Consider the following 18,636-nt stretch of genomic DNA (forward strand, 5'->3'; position numbering starts at 1 on the left):
TGATCGACCACTTTCTTTAACAACTCAGACTCATGATCAGTGTCAGACGATGTGAATGTAACGTCAATGTTGTCTGGTAACTCATCAGTTGTTTCAGACTTTAACTTTATATTGACTGCCTTTTTGACTTCATCCGTAATAGATTTTCTGGGAGAATAACCTTCCCAGATCGGAGGCGGACACCTTTTATAATTTGCACTTTGTTTCTTACCAGTATCCGTATCTTCCGACTTCTTATCTTGAAAAGCTTCAAAACCTGCAACAGTTGGATAAATTCTATCAATCAAGTAATCAGAACTTGAATAACTCTGCAACAATAGTCTGATTCTTTCGTTTTCAATCTTTTCAGTCTCCAACTCCTGCTTCAACTTTGCACACTCTTCAATATAATGATTGATGGCTTTCTGTTTACTGATCACCGTTGAATTCATCATTGTCAAAGCATCTTCTACTTCTAAGTTTGTCTTTTCCAATTGGTTAACTGTTCTGTTCAGCACATCATAAGATTCTTTCACATACTTAACATCAAACAACAATTTTTCTTTCATCTTGTCTAGCTTAATATACTTCTTATCTTTCTCTTCACAATGTTTGCAAGATTCCAAACATTTCAGACAAGATTTTTCAACCTCTACTATCTTTTCAACTTCAACTATTTTCTTGACTTCAATTATTTTTTCAACTTCGATTATTTTCTCCACTTCAACAATTTTTTCAACTATTTTTTCCTCCACCTTTTCAATCACAATCGGTTCTTTATCAAATTCTATCTTCACTTCATCCTCTTCAACCTCGACTTTCTGTGTCAGTTTTTCTACAACTTTTGCCTTATCAGCTTCCATCTGAAATTTATTCTGTTCTTCAGCTACCGTTCTTGCTTCAATTTCTTCTTCAACAACCCTTCTTGCTTCCAATTCTCTCTTCAGTCTAGCAGCCCTTTTCTCTTTCAACATCTTGATTTTATCTGCAAAAAACAAATTAAAACTATAAGAATCCAATTGTCTTCTATCTTTATAAATATACTCTTCCTCATCATCAGTGTCTGCATCACTTCCTAATTCCTTAGAAATCGGTATTCTTCTCGGTCTGTTCTTCTTAGAGTTGACTGATTCTTCTCCTGAGGTTGAGTCTTCATAGATTCGAGCAACAAATGTTGTTTTTTCCCAAGTTCTGTTAGGATCCCACTTATCCCAACTAAATCCTTCTGGAAGCCTTTCATCTTCTTGGTCTATGAGACCACCATTTGGAAGTTTTTCATCTTCTTTGTCTATCAGACCATAACAAGCTCTCTTCTTTCCATCTTCAATTTTGATAGTGTTTGAGCTTGAAGATTGTTGTTGATATGGTTGTTGAGCAACCTGATGATAAATTGCTTTTCGATGATAATCATTGTTTCCAAATGGATCTTGTCTTCCGATTGCTTCTCTGTTTATACACTCTCGTTTAAAATGCCCTTTTTCTCAGCAACGAAAACAAGTAACCTTTGATTTGTCAAAACCTAGCTGAGATGTAGCAGCATCACGAAGATCATCTCTACCGGTGATTTGTTTGAATTTTTCTGCTCTTCTTAAAACACTGGCTAAACACCTCTTGATGTCCATCAACTCAAGTTCCTCAGAATCAATCTGATCATAATCCTCTTTAGTAAGCATCGGATTTTCGATTCTTCCAGCAACTAAACTTTCATACGACTCTAACACAGTAACAAGAGATGCCATGTGTTGCTTTGAAATATCTGGAGAGAAATTTTTACCATTTTGAATGTTTAATGTCACATTGCATTGCAAATTTGTTGAACTCTGTTGTCGAGAACTTGGTGTCGAGAAATTTGGATCAAAACTTGAATAAGACGAAGAATATCCACCACTCTGAGTTGTAGTGCTAACATTTGTTCCGGAAGTACCATCAGCACTAAAAGCAGTCTGAATCTTCGGACTCTAAATAGTCTCAAATTTTCTTCCTCTATAGTATAGACTAACATCTTGTTGCGCACCCGGATTCTTCATGATAGCAGTTTTCTGAACATCTAATTCATGTTCTTCAAGCTTCTGAATGAACTTACACAAATTCATATTTTCAGATTTTCGCATATGTTTTAAAATCAACAGATATGTTCCCCATTTATTCTGCGGTAGCGCATCGGCTAACTTATCAACCCATTCATCATCTTCTTTCTTGATGTCCAATCTTTTCATCTCTTGGACAAGATGACAATATCTCTCAATAGTCGTTCTTGTTGTTTCACCTTCAAAAGCTGTAAACATATCAAACGATTTTTTTAGTAATGCACATTTATTTTTTATCATATCAGCACTTCCCTTAAACTTTTGAATCAACGCTAACCAAATTGATCTAGCAGTTCCCTCATGTTGAAGCAACACGTAAATATCTTCATTTATAGCTTGTTGGAGAAGACTAATCATCATCTTTTCACTAGTGTATCTTAATTTTTCATTCGCTGTAAATTCACTTAATGGTTTTTCATTTTCAAGATTATCTTTCGGTCTAACATATTCTTTCTATATCGAAACCCATGCATCAAACTTATTTCCTTGCACCCAGTTTTCAAAACGATTTTGCCATCCTTTAAAATCCTCAATGTACATAAGCTTTGGAGGCTTTTGGAAAGTTCCCGTTTCATTTTCGATTTCAACAGTTTCGGCAACTGTAACTCGGGCAGTTGGAGCAGTAGCAAAGGCGTTGTAAAACTCGTTATCCATGTTTCGGTGTAGAAAATTCACAAATACTGATTGTTCAAACGGACTGATCAAAGTTTCAAATGATCTGAACACAATACCAAATGAACTGGACTACTTTTCAAGCGAACTGGTTCTCTAAATGACCACTTCGTGCGAAGTAATGTAATCTTGGTGTGACCTGATTCTCTAAATGACCACTTCGTGCGAAGTGATGTGATTTTGGTGGGAGCTGATTCTCTAAATGACCACTTCGTGTGAAGTGATGTAATCTTGGTGCGACCTAATTCTATTCCATGCGAACTGATCCAAATTTCATGCGAAGTGAAGGAATTTCATGCGAATTGGATGACCTCTCAATCACTTCATGCGAACTGAAAGTCACTTTCAAACGACCTGACTAAAACTCACACGAACCGGGGGTTTTTCACGCGAATTTGGACCAAAAATTCATGATTTTATCAAGTTTAATTCGAATTAAGTTCTGATTTCTTCAAGGATTGTTTAAAACTATGTTTTACGTGTTATATGTGAAAATCAAGTCATTTTAACCGTGAAAGATTTGATGAAAACGAGTAGAAGAATGAGTAGAAATCAGAATTTTAAGTTGAAAACAAGCTGAAATGGTAAGAACTCTTCCTCCTGAGCTCTGATACCACTTGTAGGATCAAGAATCGACCTAAACGAGACGATCAGAAGAGTTCTAATCCAAACCAAAGGCGGAATTCAATGATTCGGACTTGATTACAGCTTGATTCACACTAGGATTCACTTTAAATGTCTTGTATATTGATTTAAAAGCTTTACAGACCAATTGACACTTCAGCAGCACCTCTGCTCTGGAATTAGCAACATTACAAATGAAATCACAAGAGCCCTATTTATAGTTGTAGCCACTTCGCATGAACATGTATCACCGGTTCGCACGAACTGGACAACCCAGTTCATGCAACTGGTCAGTTCGTGTGAATTGGCTGATTCATGACTATTTCCAGATTTTCTCGAACTACGTGACTCGATCTAACAATTCTATTACAAGACTCGATACAAGACGAAGTCGACAGACATATGCACCAACAATAATGAATGTTAAAGTAAAAACAAAAAAAGTTAGCTAATTTTTTAGTTGCTTAAGTGGATTAATCATATAGTAATATTAATGGTATATTGTATTAACTTGTAGCTTTTAATCACATTCTCACATAAGCATTACAACATGTACTCCTCTTGATTAGATTGGTTTTTGTTTACGCATGAATACATTTCACGATTTAAACTCATGTGTGTCTACGACTCAACATTTATGGCTCGAAAGATGGAATTTGATCTAATGACCCATGCTTCATTCGCCACAAAATCCTTTCAACATTACTTCTATAAGGATCTTCCTCTCGTTTCTCTAACAAATAAGCTATGTTCTTTTCAACATCACTTTTTATCTGCAAATATAACTCTTGCAAATAATCATTGTCATTTAACATATCTTCTTTCCCTTTTGTTCGTATAGGCTTCCCGAACTTAAAGTAAAGTCGACCTGGTGGCTTCGGCAGCCATAGTGGCATATGAAATTGTTGCTTCGCAATCTCTCCTCCAACCCCCTCCCTGTCATGTAAACAAATAAATCCATAGGTAAAATATGTCATTCAATACTGCAAAATCAACCATTTGTGAAGCAAAAACCGTCACAAATTAAAGAAGACTAATGTAGATTGTTGACAAAAGTTTAAGAACATTTTTTCTTACACGGTACGACTTTTTGTTTTTCTTTTAACAAAAACATTGACCAAACTTTCGTCGCAGTTCCCTTGCTAATTTTATTGCAAATTCATCATTACTTTTGCCACTGGTTTTTTACTTTTGCCACTGGTTTTTTACTTTTGCCACTGGTTTTTTCAGACACAATACTAGCAACAAACAGTTTCGGTCATAAATACTCAGTTATGTTGTAGTGATTAGCCTAGCGGAATTTGCATTTAAGGTGGTCCTCAACCATAATGGGGTAGTCACAGTTACCGATGCAAACGTCAAATTTGGTGACGTGACTATTATGGGCCAAAAAAATTATATTTATTTCCGCATGTGAAAAATTATTTTGTTCCCGGGATTCGTAAATGCTCGAAAGCATTTTGTTAGTTGTCATATTCTCGCATTTGGTAACGATTAAAGGAACCTGGAGAGCCAAGACCAGTCCTAACGACTTCACAAAGTCGAAGAGTTATGCCTATGATGGAAGTTTTCGGATTAGGTTTTAGCAGCACTCTGGGGGATACTAGTCGGATCCTACGGGCCAGGGGACTTTCCTTATCAACTAGAATATGCAAAGAAGAAAGCAGCTTTCGTGATCTATCGAATAACCGAGAAAATTGAAAAATTATGCTTTGTGGAGGGAATTTGTTCAGTAAACGACAACATTTCTACTCCGATGAGGGAATTTGTTAAGGTTCGGAGAATTCACCAAAGAAATGGGGGATAAAAAATTTCATATGTTTTGGAATTCTTCGGTAAATTTCTAAACTCAATCATAGGTGGTAAAGTTCGTGATTTTCTGGTGATACCAAAGGGTCTGCGTGGAATGTTTTGCACAAACATATAATTGAGGATTTTAATTAATTCTCCCGCCAGCGTGAAGGGTTCTCCCGCCAGCGTGAAGGGTTATGCACGGAAACATACATGTATTAAAAGCCAACATTTGTTTCAAAACGCTGTTCACTGATGACCTGGGGAATCTTTATGAGAGCTGATAGTTCAAGGCTGGCAAGTGTAGATTCCGACTCTATCATATACCGGTTAGGTTTTTGGATCGAAAGGATCAAAGCAATGACACCTTGTAGAGGGAGATTGCTGAACTTAACGCGGATGAAGTTACAGTTGAGGGGGAATTTGAAGGATTCGGTTTTGGGTTTGATGTTTTCATTGGGATTTTACAGGGATCTGGGTGTAATTCAACTCGTTGAGTTTGCAAACGATGTGCTTGGTCAAGTTGACATCCTAAGTACTGATGTTGAAGATCCGTAGTACATTATGTGGTCGACTTCACAAAAGCGAGACAATGAGATCCGGATGTAGTTCAACTAAGCGTGCTAGTTGAGCTTGCAAATGATATACTCGGTTTAGCTGACTGTAAATGCACTTTGGGTGATAAGTTCAGGCTCTCAAATCTTCAAGGGTCTTTTATGCAAATTGTTAAAACTTTATGTTATGGTCCGAATTTTTTTTGAAGTTATTGGTCAGGACTTTGTTCCTCTTCTATAGTCCAAATTTAGGCATTTGTTAGTCAGGGTTTGTATTGTTTTGGGCTTTGGGCCTTTCTCTGTCCTGACTTTAGTAGTCAAGACTTCCCATTGTATATAAACTCTTAGTGATATGTTATACTCGGCGATTTCTTTTGTGAAAAGTTTGTTCTTCAAGAAACCCTAATCATTGTCATTGTGTGTGAATTGACGGCTACTATAACAACCCAAATGTAAACCGACACCCTCATAATAATTTTGACACCCTAATATATTTAAAATGTCTCAATATGTTTTTATATGCACCCCGTATGTGAAAACCGAGCCCAAAGTACAATATAACATATAAAATAAATTAAAAACCTTAAATATTAAGTTGAGGCGGGCCGCATAGACCCACCCCAATCACCTACGCGGGCCGTGTGAGTGTGTAACCAGACTCCGCTGAAATCCTTAGTTCATGTGGGCCACGTATGGTTCCGTTTAAGTTCATGCGGGCCGCGAGCGTCCTAAAATCTGGCAAAGCCCGGTGCGGCCACGTGGCCCAACACAGGGCAGGTCTATACGCTGACCCAGCCAAACTACGCGTTGACCCAGCATTGACGCGGGCCGCGTAAGCTTGGCATGTTCTTCACGCGGGCCGCGTGGAGACGCGATTACAGCCCTATATAAAGAGGGCAACGGGCCTTCAGTCTGTTTGTTCATTTCTTTTCTTTCAATCTCAATTTCTGTAGTAGTGTTACTATACCCGGGCATTATACCCCCTAAAATAGCGAGGTTCTGCTACGATGTACGTATTATAACCCCTAGAGACGTATTAGATACGCTGCCCGATTGATCTAGGGTTCCGTAACGGCTGTCGTGGTTCTGCCCGACGTAGTCGTTGGAATGCCGTCTCGGGGAGGGTATTACTAATGTTAAAATGGGTTAGTATACTAACACACGTGCATTTGTGTAAATTATAGATATTCACCAGGAAACCCTAAAGAATAACCTAAGACAGCAATGTGAGTCGATCCACTTTTTGTAAATATTTTGTTAATTGTTTTTACAAAACCTTACATACTTTTCCATGCGAATAATAGTTATTGAGTATTTGTAAGAATACAATTATCGTGGGTATGTTGGGTTTTTGTATACAAAATTTGTTACAACCTGGTTAAGGAGTAACATTTCCACAAGTCGGGTTCGACAGTACCAACTCGTGATAATTGATATAACTTGGAAACAAATGTAATTGCGGGATCGCCCTCAATACTGTTCACTGTGAAATTATTTTATTTAAACCTGATTAAAATGGGATTCACTCACCAGTATTTTCCACTGACAAAATGTTTTTAAAAACGCGTTTCAGGTAACAAAATGTGAAAGCCAAGTAGAAGCCAGCTGGACAGCACTGAAGGCTTGGAAAAGTGGCAATAAAGTTACCTAAGAATAAAATGGATGTTTTTATTAAATAAATAGGATTTATTCCTATAAAATGTGTGTACTGAAAACTTGGGTTTTACCCATATGTTTAATATTATTAAACGAGGTGGTTTACTCTGATTAAATATTTCCTAACTACGGTCCTGATGAAAATTTCCGCTGCCAAATTGGATATATAAAAGTGATACCACCGAAACTGGCTCACGGCCGCCCGTTCCCGGGAACTAGGGATCGGGGGCTGTGACAGCTACTGTGTGTGACGTCATTCATCATTCTCATCATTCTTGTTCTACACTTTCTTGATCCAATACCATACAATGGTGATTGCTAGGTGGATTCCACACACCTGGTGATTGTTGTCTGAGTGAGATCCTTGGGTAGGAGACCTTACACTGACTTCCTGAGTTTTGATGCTGATGATCAAAGTGCATTACTTGGTCGATTCCACAAAGATGGTTTACAGAAGATAGTTCACCAGAAAACTTTTCCAATGCAGTATGCTTTGAATGAAATAGAGTTTTTATGACAAGATCAAGACTTGATGCAGCTTTAAAGAACGGAACCCTTATCAAACGCCGGTTTGAGTATTGGAAGATCAATAGAGGATCAGTCAATGTTGCCTTGCAAGGACATTGCACAACACTCAACGCGGATATGCGTACTTTGAGGGGGAAATATGATACACGAAGCTTCATGGATTCGATGTTGTTGTGAAGACTCAAGTCAAGACTCTGCGTACCTGGATTTTCGGTAAAGGGGTGATGTAGACTAGAAAACGGGATAGAAAATCGGACCTGTTGATTCTCATAGAATACCAGGAACGGTTCTTCCAAGATTCGTTGATTTACGAAGAATACCGAAAATTGGGATTTTCACACACAAAACACACACTAGTGAATTGGGAGAGAAAAATGATTGTTCATATATTCCAAAACTGATTTGTTTTCACCCATTACATCCATATAAATAACAATGTAAATTGAAAACGGGCCTCAAAAACCACTTGGGCCAAAAGCTAGAATGAAATAAAAGTCCACCAAAAGCAATAAAAACATAAAACAATATATAACTCATAGAAATAATCGTTTTTTGGGCCCGAACGATGACCCAAACCGGACTCCCTTAGCCCAAGTTAGAGCCATTTTAGTGAATCACCTTTTGTCACACGATCTTGGGCCTCCAAATATAAGATGGCCTGCTCCTCCACACTTGGGCCCACATCAGGGGGTCTGTTAACACAGAGAAGTTGACATCAACAGATACTTACTTGACTGAAGATCGATTGCAGTTGCATTTTCAGCATTTGACACCAACGGACAAAGGGGAATTTGTTGGTGCAGTTTTTGTGTCCGATGTTGTTCAAATAGATTAGATTACATTTTATTCTAATTATGTAATAGTTAGTGGAACGGTCAAACGAATGTGTTTTGACCCGTTCGTTTGAAGTGGTCAAACGAAAGGGTTATTCGTTTGATCGTGTACGTTTGCAAGTGACCTTCCACATGAAGGTGGATTTCCATGGGAAGGTGGTGTGACTATATATACCACCCTTAGGTCATTTGCAAGCTTTTAAGGTTTTAGATTGGGGGAGATGTATGCTCTTTCGGTATATTTTGGATAGCTTAATATTGTGCTAATTTTAACGTTATGCTGCCCAAATTTATACAAGAAAGTTGTTTATCCGTCTCTAATCTTCTGTCATTGAACCTAATCATGGTTTTCGATCCGAAACACGAACTTACAGATAATATTATCTAATACCAAAATCTAAGCAGGAACACATTTCCAACACACATTGGTAACGCTAGGCTACAAGACCTTTGTTACCCTAACACAGATACAACTTAAACATTGGTAATGCTAGGCTACAAGACCTTTGTTACCCTAACACAATACAACTTAAACAAAGGTAAATGAAAATCATAAGAATTTGAAGTTCACCTCAAGTTTGTTCTCCCTTGATTAATTGTGTTCACCATGTGATTAAGAAGAGGGTTTCTCTTCATGTCGTTATAATCAACAAGTAGCTGGCAACAAAGTAGATTATACATCAACAGGTGAACATGAACGTGTAACTAATTATTTCTACAGTAAAATTCAAGTTGAATTAAGTACGTAAAGAGAATGGGCGTGTTCGATTTTACTTCTAATATGTCATCTTCCCCAACTCCTCCAAATGGTATAATGGTGGCCCCAAACTTCACTGCCATTCTTACAAATTCTTGTTTATCCGGCCAAAACAACTTGCCAGCCTCACCCTTTTAACAACAAAAGAAAGTGATTTACAATTTTGGAAGAAAAAAACTCATTTCAAGAGTCATTAATTATATGTAGTAAACTAATAATGTTGTACAAGCTAACCAATGTATCTAAGATGTGCCACATTTTTTTGGTGAAAAGGAACATTGCATCACCCTAACATATGTTACACAGTCGATTAACTAAAGATAATGTCTATCCAACGTATAAATAACATTACACCAAGTGTAATATTGAATCCCTTTATAATGATTTTCCTTTTTCCAAGAGAAATAAGAAGAAGGTGCCCGCCCCTTGAATTCCCTATTTATGAATTTGGTTTTGTTTATAATTCACCACTTGTGACTAAACCAAAAATGTTTTAAATACGACCAAATGACACTTTGCCAAACTATAAATTTGTGATGGATAATAATTTATATTGACACTGTGATCACCAATGACACTTTGCTAAGGCAATCCCAATCTAAGGGAAAGATAACTCCAATTGTCCATAACTATCATTTATGTCGTTTCATAACAATGTAGAACAATATAATTGGGATAGATATCAATTAGTTGTTCACTAGGAGCGCATACAGAGTTAGTTTTCCATTAAACTATACTTGCCCTTTGCAACGAAAGTGAGAGTAAGAGTTTCATTTGTCATATTGGCAATATGGATTATTATCAGCCAATGAATCATAGTTTGGATATATAAAAAGGTAGAGTTTTCAAGTGAAATGTGAGCATGTGTAATTTACCTTACGATGGAGACCCTCCCGTAAACCACCAGGGTAGAGTAATACGTGCGACTTTTTCGCTAACAATTTGAAGAAGTTTCTTCCAGAAACCGGAATCGAGCCACCTACCCTTAGTACATCGGCTAAGGGAATTATATAGTATTCACGTTCGACATCTATGTTAAAAAATTCCGGGTGTGTTAGACCATGAAGCGTGATTTTCTTTTCCCTCATAAACTCTGAGACAATTGGAAACACATCAAACGCCATTAGCATGTGATTACCAACAATCAACACAGGTCCTTCGTCTGGAATCCCTTCAAGACCTCTCACTATTTTCCCATTCTCCATGGTTGAGAAAATTACCGCATCTATATAAAGATGGTACCACCTGCATATGCTTCAATTTTCAGTATCACGAGAATAGATCTTGATTCTAGTAAAGCTATATGTCAAATTACCAAGTCTCTACAGGTAGGTTTTTGAACTCTGTTATACTAATAGGCAAAAAGTCTTTCAAGATATCATGCTTTGAAGAACGTCGATACATGTAAGTGGTTTTAATAGCAGTAAGAACATTAACACCACTCTCCTGCACCAACAACAAAGAAGTGAATTATTACTTTATCTTCAATGTTTTCATAACTGGAAAGCTCATCGAACTGGTCAACTTACTGGTTCAAAGGTCGGACCAATCTCGGATGACGATATAACTAATTTAAAGGTAGTTAAATATTGCATAAAGTTTACATACTATGCTAAAAGGTTATTACAACTATGTTGTAGTTATGTTACTTATATTTAAAAAAAATACAAAAATATATATTTTTTCAATTTATATACATACATATATATATATATATATATATATATATATATATATATATATATATATATATAGGATGGATTATAAGAAAACTAGTTTAAATGAGAAAACCAAAAAACTAACTAAAAAAAGCATAAAAAACATACTATTTTTTTTTGTTTTTTAATTTTTTTATATAAAAAATCGCTAGCTTTTATATATGGAAAAAAATTTTCAAAAAAAAATTAAAAAAATAACTTTTTTTGTTGTATTACACATGTGCACTATTACACATGTGTAGTACACATATAATAACATATAATGCACATTGCAGTATAACAAAAAAAAAAATTGAAAATTTTTTTATATATAAAAAGTAGCGATTTTTTTATAAAAAATTGTAAAAAAAAATTGGTATGTTTTTTAGCTTTTTTAAGTTAGTTTTCTAGTTTTCTCATTTAGATGTAGTTTTCTCATGATCCTCTCCCTATATATATATATATATATATATATATATATATAGAGGTAACACCTCTTTGTGAGAAAACTCAAAAAACTCTATCTAACTGTTACTAAACCAAAAACTATAAACCCTAAGAAATAAACTCTAAACCCCGAAAAAACTAAACCCTAGAGGCTACGTTTAAAAACTAAAAACTAAACGTTAAAGCTAAACCCTAACCTCTATAAAATAAACCATAAACCTAAGAAAAATCCAACACAAACTTTAACCCTTTGATAGAGTTTTCTAGAATTTCCTCTCCATATATTTATATATACATATATACATATATATACATATATATAATGTAAGTATCTATAGAAAACCCACTTTAATTTAGAAAACCCGGGAAACTCAAAGCTCCCGATGTTTTTTTTTTTTGAAAAAAATTACACATGTTATATACATGTTTTTAAGGGTTTTGGGCAAAAAAAATCAAAAAAGCGCCGAGTAGATATTTTAAAAAAAAAAATAAACAAGTTTTGGTGTAACACATGTTCCAAATATGTCAGATGAATGTAACATGTGTTACACCAAAACTTGTTTATTTTTTTTTAAATATCTACACGGTGCTTTTTTGATTTTTTTTTTGTCCAAAACCCCTAAAAACATGTATATAACATGTGTAAATTTTTTAAGAAAAAAAAAACATCGGGAGCTTTGAGTTTCCTGGGTTTTCTAAATTAAAGTGGGTTTTCTATACATCCTTCCCCTATATATATATATATATATATATATATATATATATATATATATATATATATATATATATATATATATATATATATATATATATATATATATATATATATATATATATATATATATATATATATAGGGTTGGGCTATATAGAAAACCCTATCTATATAAAAACACCCTAGAAAACCCAACCTCCCGACATTTTTTTTTTTGGAAAAAAATAACACATGTAATATACATGTTTTTAAGATTTTTGGGCCAAAAAAATCAAAAAAGCGCCAAGGGATAATTTTAAAAAAAATCAGCAATTTCTGACTTTTTTGCCTAACACATGTTAGGCACTGAAATTTGTTTATTTTTTTTTTTAAAAATCCCTTCGGCGCTTTTTTGTTTTTTTGGCCCAAAACACTCTAAAACATGTATATTACACGTGTTATTTTTTTCAAAAAAAAATGTGGGGAGGTTGGGTAAAAATGGGTGGAGATTTGGGTTTTCCAGAGTTTTCTACCTAAATGAGAGTTTTCTGTCTAGCATTGTCCTATATATATATATATATATATATATATATATATATATATATATATATATATATATATATATATAAAAAGTGAAAACATTTTTTAGAAGAAAGAAGAGGTTAAATTATGTGAAATAGAACTAGTTAATCTATAGAAATAACACATAAACCTCTTCTAAGAAGAGTTAGCAAACAATATAAATCATTTACATAAATAGTTTGGGCAGGATAGTCACTTAAATATTCCCACGCAAGATGGGCATTCTCGAGATGAGTCCAGCCTTAGAGAGTAAAGAAGTTAGTTGAGGTTGCACAAGGAGTTTTATGAGGGCATATGCTAATTAATCATCACATGTGATCTGAGTTAGTCTTAGTGAACCATCTCTCTCGTAAAAAATGGAATTCCGAAGCTAAATGTTTCATGCAAAAGTGGAATACTAGGTTAGCTAAGTAGGTAGTGGCGCCCAAATTGTCACAGTAGATGGTTGGTGTAATAGTTGAATGAAAACCAAGTTCTATGAGAACAAAATTGATCAATTGTATTTTTGTTGTGGTGCATGCAACGACCTGGAATTCGGCTTTGATGGTACTTCAAGCTAGTGTACTTTGACGTTTAGAGGTCCAAGATATAGGGTTGGAACCGATGAGAACAATGTAGTCAATCGTACTACCATAGTTGTCTTTATCGCCGACAACAAAATTGATCCATTGTATTTTTGTTGTGGTAGATGCAACGGCCCGGAATTTGGCTTCGATGGTACTTCAAGCTAGTGTACTTTGACGTTTGGAGCTCCAAGATATAGGGTTGGGACCAAGGAAAACAATGTAGTTGATGGTACTGTAATAGTTGTCTTTATCACCAGCCCTAATGACATCAGTGAAAGCATGCAAATTAAGGGGTGAGTTATGGCATACAAGAATACCATGATGCATTGTTCCATGAAGATACCTTAACATACATTTTAAAGTTGTCCGGTGGGAAGATGTTAGGGCATGAATGAATTGAGAGAGGCGGTTGACAGTGAGCTATACATCCGGTCATTTAAGGGAAAGGAATTGGAGCGCTCTTACAATTTTATGGTATTCAGTGGGGGGATAAGGCAAAGCACCATGTAATGTGAGAGGTTTAGAGCATGTTATCGGTGTGGAATTGGTTTACAGTTGACACTACAAGAAAAGGAGGCAACAACGGCGACACCAATAGTAGCGATAGGCAATATGCCGCCGCTATTGGTCGATCCGGAACACGGTGTCCCACAAGTAACCCAGCCACTCATTCCTATTCTTGATCCAACGGTTGGGGTATGTTAACGGCAATAGCGGCGACACTAGCAATAATAGTGGCGACGGTAGCACCAATAGCGGTGAATTTGGTCGCCTCTAAAACCCTAATATACAGTTGGACCTGAATCATGGAGTACAAAGACATCACATCATTATTTGTCGTTGCTATCGCCCCTTGTCGTCGCTATTGGTATCACTGCTAGTAGTCGATCCGTGTGAACCTGAACCTGAAAAAAGGCTGATCTTGGCCCTCGATGAGAAGATGATCCAACGACATTGCCTCTTTCCTAATTTTCCTCCCTCAAACAAACGCAATCTTCATCTTAAACCCACTTTCTTCAACATACACTCCATCTTCTCCAACCTTCAACTATACCAACAACCACCTCCACCGTCACCATGAAGCTATCACCGTGAATCTACCACCACCATAACCGCCACCACCAAACTGCCACTTGCACCACCACCGGACCGCCACCACTATCAAGATGCACCACCACCACCTTTCAAGCTCCATCAACCACCATTGTACATACACCGACGACAAGCTCCGTCAAGCACCATAACGTCAACAAGCTAAAGCTTCGGCCAGTTCTGTTTTATTATCTAGAAAATGTATAGTGTAACTTTAGGTAGAATCCATTTTATAAGATTTGAATGTTTTGATATGAGATATGAATGAAAGTTACGTATTCTTCAAATTATTAGTTGGAAATGTGTGATGTAATCTCCGTGAGAATCCTTGGTTTGAGTTTCTGATAAACAATTTATTAGTTGTAAATGTGTTGTGTAATCTACGGCGAACTTTGCTGCAAATTTTCTGGTCAACCACCAATAGCAATAGCGACGACTTAATTCCAGTGACATATGTCGCCGCTATTGGGTTATATCAATAGCGGCGACATGAAGCAGTAGTGGCGACACCAGGACCGTTACAACCAACCTTTACCGGCGACCCTTTAGCGGCGACGTGTCGTCACTATTAACAACAGCGGCGCAGATCAAGGTCTTTAACGGCGACATAGTCTCCGCTATTACCCCGTTTTCTTGTAGTGTGACCATATTGACTCGTGAGAGAACTTCATTGATGTATTTCTTTTGAGAAAGGAGAAAACCTTGAGGATGGGGTAAAACTTTAATTTCAAGAAAATTGGAAAGATTTCCAAGGTCTTTGAGAGAGAATTTAGCGGCTAGACCGTTAATAAATTGAGTAAGAAAGGAAAGAGGACTCTTGAAATAGAACTAGAAAAAAGATTTTTAGAAAAAAAAAAGATGAGTTTAAACTATGTGAAATAGAACTAGTTAATCTATAGAAATAACACATAAACCTCTTCTAAGAAGAGTTAGCAAACAATATAAATCATTTACATAAATAGTTTGGGAGGGATAGTCACTTAAATATTCCCACGCAAGATGGGCATTCCCAAGATGAGTTTAGCCTTAGAGAGTAAAGAAGTCAGTTGAGGTTGCACAAGGGGTTTTATGTTAATTAATCATCACATGTGATGTGAGTTAGTCTTAGTGAACCAACTTGGAATTTCTCTTAGGCAAAATGGAATTCCAAAGCAAAATGTTTCATACGAAAGTGGAATACTAGGTTAGCTAAGTAGGTTGTGGCGCCCAAATTGTCACAATAGATGGTTGCTTTAATAGTTGAATTAAAACCAAGTTCTATGAGAACAAAATTGATCAATTGTATTTTTGTTGTGGTGGATGCAACGGGCTGGAATTAGGCTTTGATGGTACTTCAAGCTAGTGTACTTTGACGCTTAGAGGTCCAAGATATAGGGTTGGAACCAAGGAGAACAATGTCGTCGATGGTACTACCGTAGTTGTCTTTATCGCCGGCAACAAAATTGATCCATTGTAATTTTGTTGTGGTGGATGCAACGGCCCGGAATTTGGCTTCGATGGTACTTTGACATTTAGAGCTCCAAGATATAGGGTTGGAACCAAGGAAAACAATGTAGTCGATGGTACTGCGATAGTTGTCTTTATCGCCGGCCCAAATGACATCAGTGAAAGCATGAAAATTAAGGGGTGAGTCATGGCATACAAGAATACCATGATGCACAGTTCCATGAAGATACCTTAACATACTTTTTAAAGTTGTCCGGTGGGCAGATGTTAGGGCATGAATGAATTGAGAGAGGCGGTTGACGGTGAGCGATACATCCGGTCATGTAAGGGAAAGGAATTGGAGAGCTCCTACAATGTTGTGGTATTCAGTGGGGGGATAAGGCGAAGCACCATGTAATGTGAGAGGTTTGGAGCATGTTATCGGTGTGGAATTGGTTTACAGTTGACACTACAAGAAAAGGAGGCAACAGCGGCAACACAAATAGCAGCGATAGGCAATACGTCGCCGCTATTGGTCGATCCAGAAAACGGTGTCCCACAACTGACCCCAGCCACTCATTCCTTGTCTTGATCCAATGGCTTGGGTATGTTAACGGTAATAGCGACGACAGTAGCACCAATAGCGGTGACATTAGCACCAATAGCGGCGAATATTGTCGCCTCTAAAGCCCTAAAATACAGCTGGACCTAAATCATGGAGTACAAAGACATCACATCATTGCGTTTTGCTGCTATTGCCCCTTGTCGTCGCTATTGTTGTCGCTGCTAATAGTCGATCCATGTGAAGCTGAAAAAGGCTGATCTTGGCCCTCGATGAGAAGATGATCCGACGACATTGCCTCTTTCCTGATTTTCCTTTCTCAAACAAACACAATCTTCATCTTAAACCCACTTTCTTCAACATACACTCCATCTTCTCCAACCTTCAACCATACCAACAACAACCTCCACCATCACCTTGAAGCTACCACCGTGAATCTACCACCACCATCACCGCCACCACCAAACTGCCACCGTCACCACCACCGGACCGCCACCACTGTCAAGATGCACCACCACCACCGTCAAGCTCCGTCAACCACCATTGTACATACGCCGACGACAAGCTCCGTCAAGCACCATAACGTCAACAAGCTAAAGCTTCGGCCAGTTCTGCTTTATTATTTAGAAAATGTATAGTGTAACTTTAGGTAGAATCCATTTTTTATAAGATTTGAATGTTTTGAGATGAGATATGAATGAAAGTTATGTATTTCAAATTATTAGTTGGAAATGTGTTGTGTAATCTCCGTGAGAATCCTTGGTTTGAGTTTCTGATAAACAATTTATTAGTGTAAATGTGTTGTGTAATCTCCGGTGAACTTTGCTGCAAATTTTTCGGTCAACCACCAATAGCAATAGCGGCGACTTAATTCCAGTGACATATGTCACCGCTATTGGGTTATATCAATAGCGGCGACATGAAGCAGTAGCGGCGACACCAGGACCTTTACCGTCCAACCTTTACCGGCGACCCTTTAGCGGTGACATGTTGCCGCTATTAACAATAGCGGCGCAGATCAGGGTATTTAGCGGCGACATATGTCGCTGCTATTACCCCATTTTCTTGTAGTGTGACCATATTGACTCGTGAGAGAACTTCATTGATGTATTTCTTTTGAGAAAGGAGAAAACCTTGAGGATGGGGTAAAACTTTGATTTCAAGAAAATTGGAAAGATTTCCAAGGTCTTTGAGAGATAATTTAATGGCTAGATTGTTAATAAATTGAGTAAGAAAGGAAAGAGGACTCTTGATGTTACAGACTTTATACCTTTGCAGACTAGCTTTTTGTTATGAATTGAGGATCCAATGTTGCTGGCTTGTGACACGAGATGACTAAGTTTCCATGTGAAGTCATCGATAGTATCTAAGTCTTTCATCTTCAAGGGTTCATTCAGGTGTTTCTAATTTAGCCTCTTTAACCAAGCCAGCTCCCACCAATCGAGCCTTTAAGTCTTCCCATATATATTTTGCTTTCTTATAATGAGCAACCTGAGTTCTTCGGACATTGCTTGAAGAGATACGTGATAGCCATTCTGTTTTCTTCGCATCTACTTCACCTTCTGATTCGAGCACTTCCGTGATTCCATAAACATCAAATATCGTTGTGATCTTTACCGCCCAACTTGTAATATGTGTTAACTTCAAGATCGGGCATTGAAGTGTCATTGATGCCCCCCCCCCTTTCTTTAAACCGACATGGATTCGGTGTTCTTGCTTTTGTCAGCAATTGATCTTATCTTCTTCCTCCAACTCTAATATGATTATCACACTACTATTAGAATTCTACATTTACTTAGTGGGATCGTATTTTGTTGGTGCACTTGTGTCTGTACTTTGTCTGTATTCTGTATGATATAAGACGATGTCCTTTGTTAGTCTTGTAAGTTTGACCAAGTCAACCATCCTCCTGGTTTGACTTGGACAAACAGTTGGTACATGATTGTAACATGTCTGTGTCGAAGGATGACTCATCGAAGGATAGTTTAGATCCTTCGATGAGCTCGAAAGATAAACCTTCGATGGATGATGATGGACCTCGATAGATCATCCTTCGAGATATATTTAGATCCTTCGACAGGTTTAAGGTTGA

General features: G+C 37.0%; 1 protein-coding gene across 5 annotated transcripts in view; it reads right to left on the bottom strand.

Annotated features, from left to right (window-relative positions):
- Positions 1 to 3,901: 3,901 nt before the first annotated feature.
- LOC110899428 (acyltransferase-like protein At1g54570, chloroplastic) overlaps positions 3,902 to 18,636 on the bottom strand; it is a 44,661-nt gene continuing 29,926 nt past the window's right edge. For 2 of the 5 annotated variants that reach the window (XM_022146317.2, XM_022146316.2), the window contains 5 exons: positions 10,797 to 10,927; positions 10,357 to 10,726; positions 9,499 to 9,612; positions 9,296 to 9,381; positions 3,902 to 4,298 (listed from right to left, as the gene is read on the bottom strand). In XM_022146317.2, the coding sequence (XP_022002009.1) occupies positions 3,998 to 4,298; positions 9,296 to 9,381; positions 9,499 to 9,612; positions 10,357 to 10,726; positions 10,797 to 10,927 (1,002 nt within the window). In that variant the 3' untranslated portion in view covers positions 3,902 to 3,997. Of the gene's footprint in view, positions 4,299 to 8,285; positions 8,584 to 9,295; positions 9,382 to 9,469; positions 9,613 to 10,356; positions 10,727 to 10,796; positions 10,928 to 18,636 lie in introns of those variants that run through there. The other 3 variants (XR_004877831.1, XM_035982536.1, XR_004877832.1) reach the window with 3 other exon arrangements.

Source organism: Helianthus annuus, chromosome 13 (genome assembly GCF_002127325.2).
Source record: "Helianthus annuus cultivar XRQ/B chromosome 13, HanXRQr2.0-SUNRISE, whole genome shotgun sequence".
NCBI lineage: Eukaryota > Viridiplantae > Streptophyta > Magnoliopsida > Asterales > Asteraceae > Helianthus > Helianthus annuus.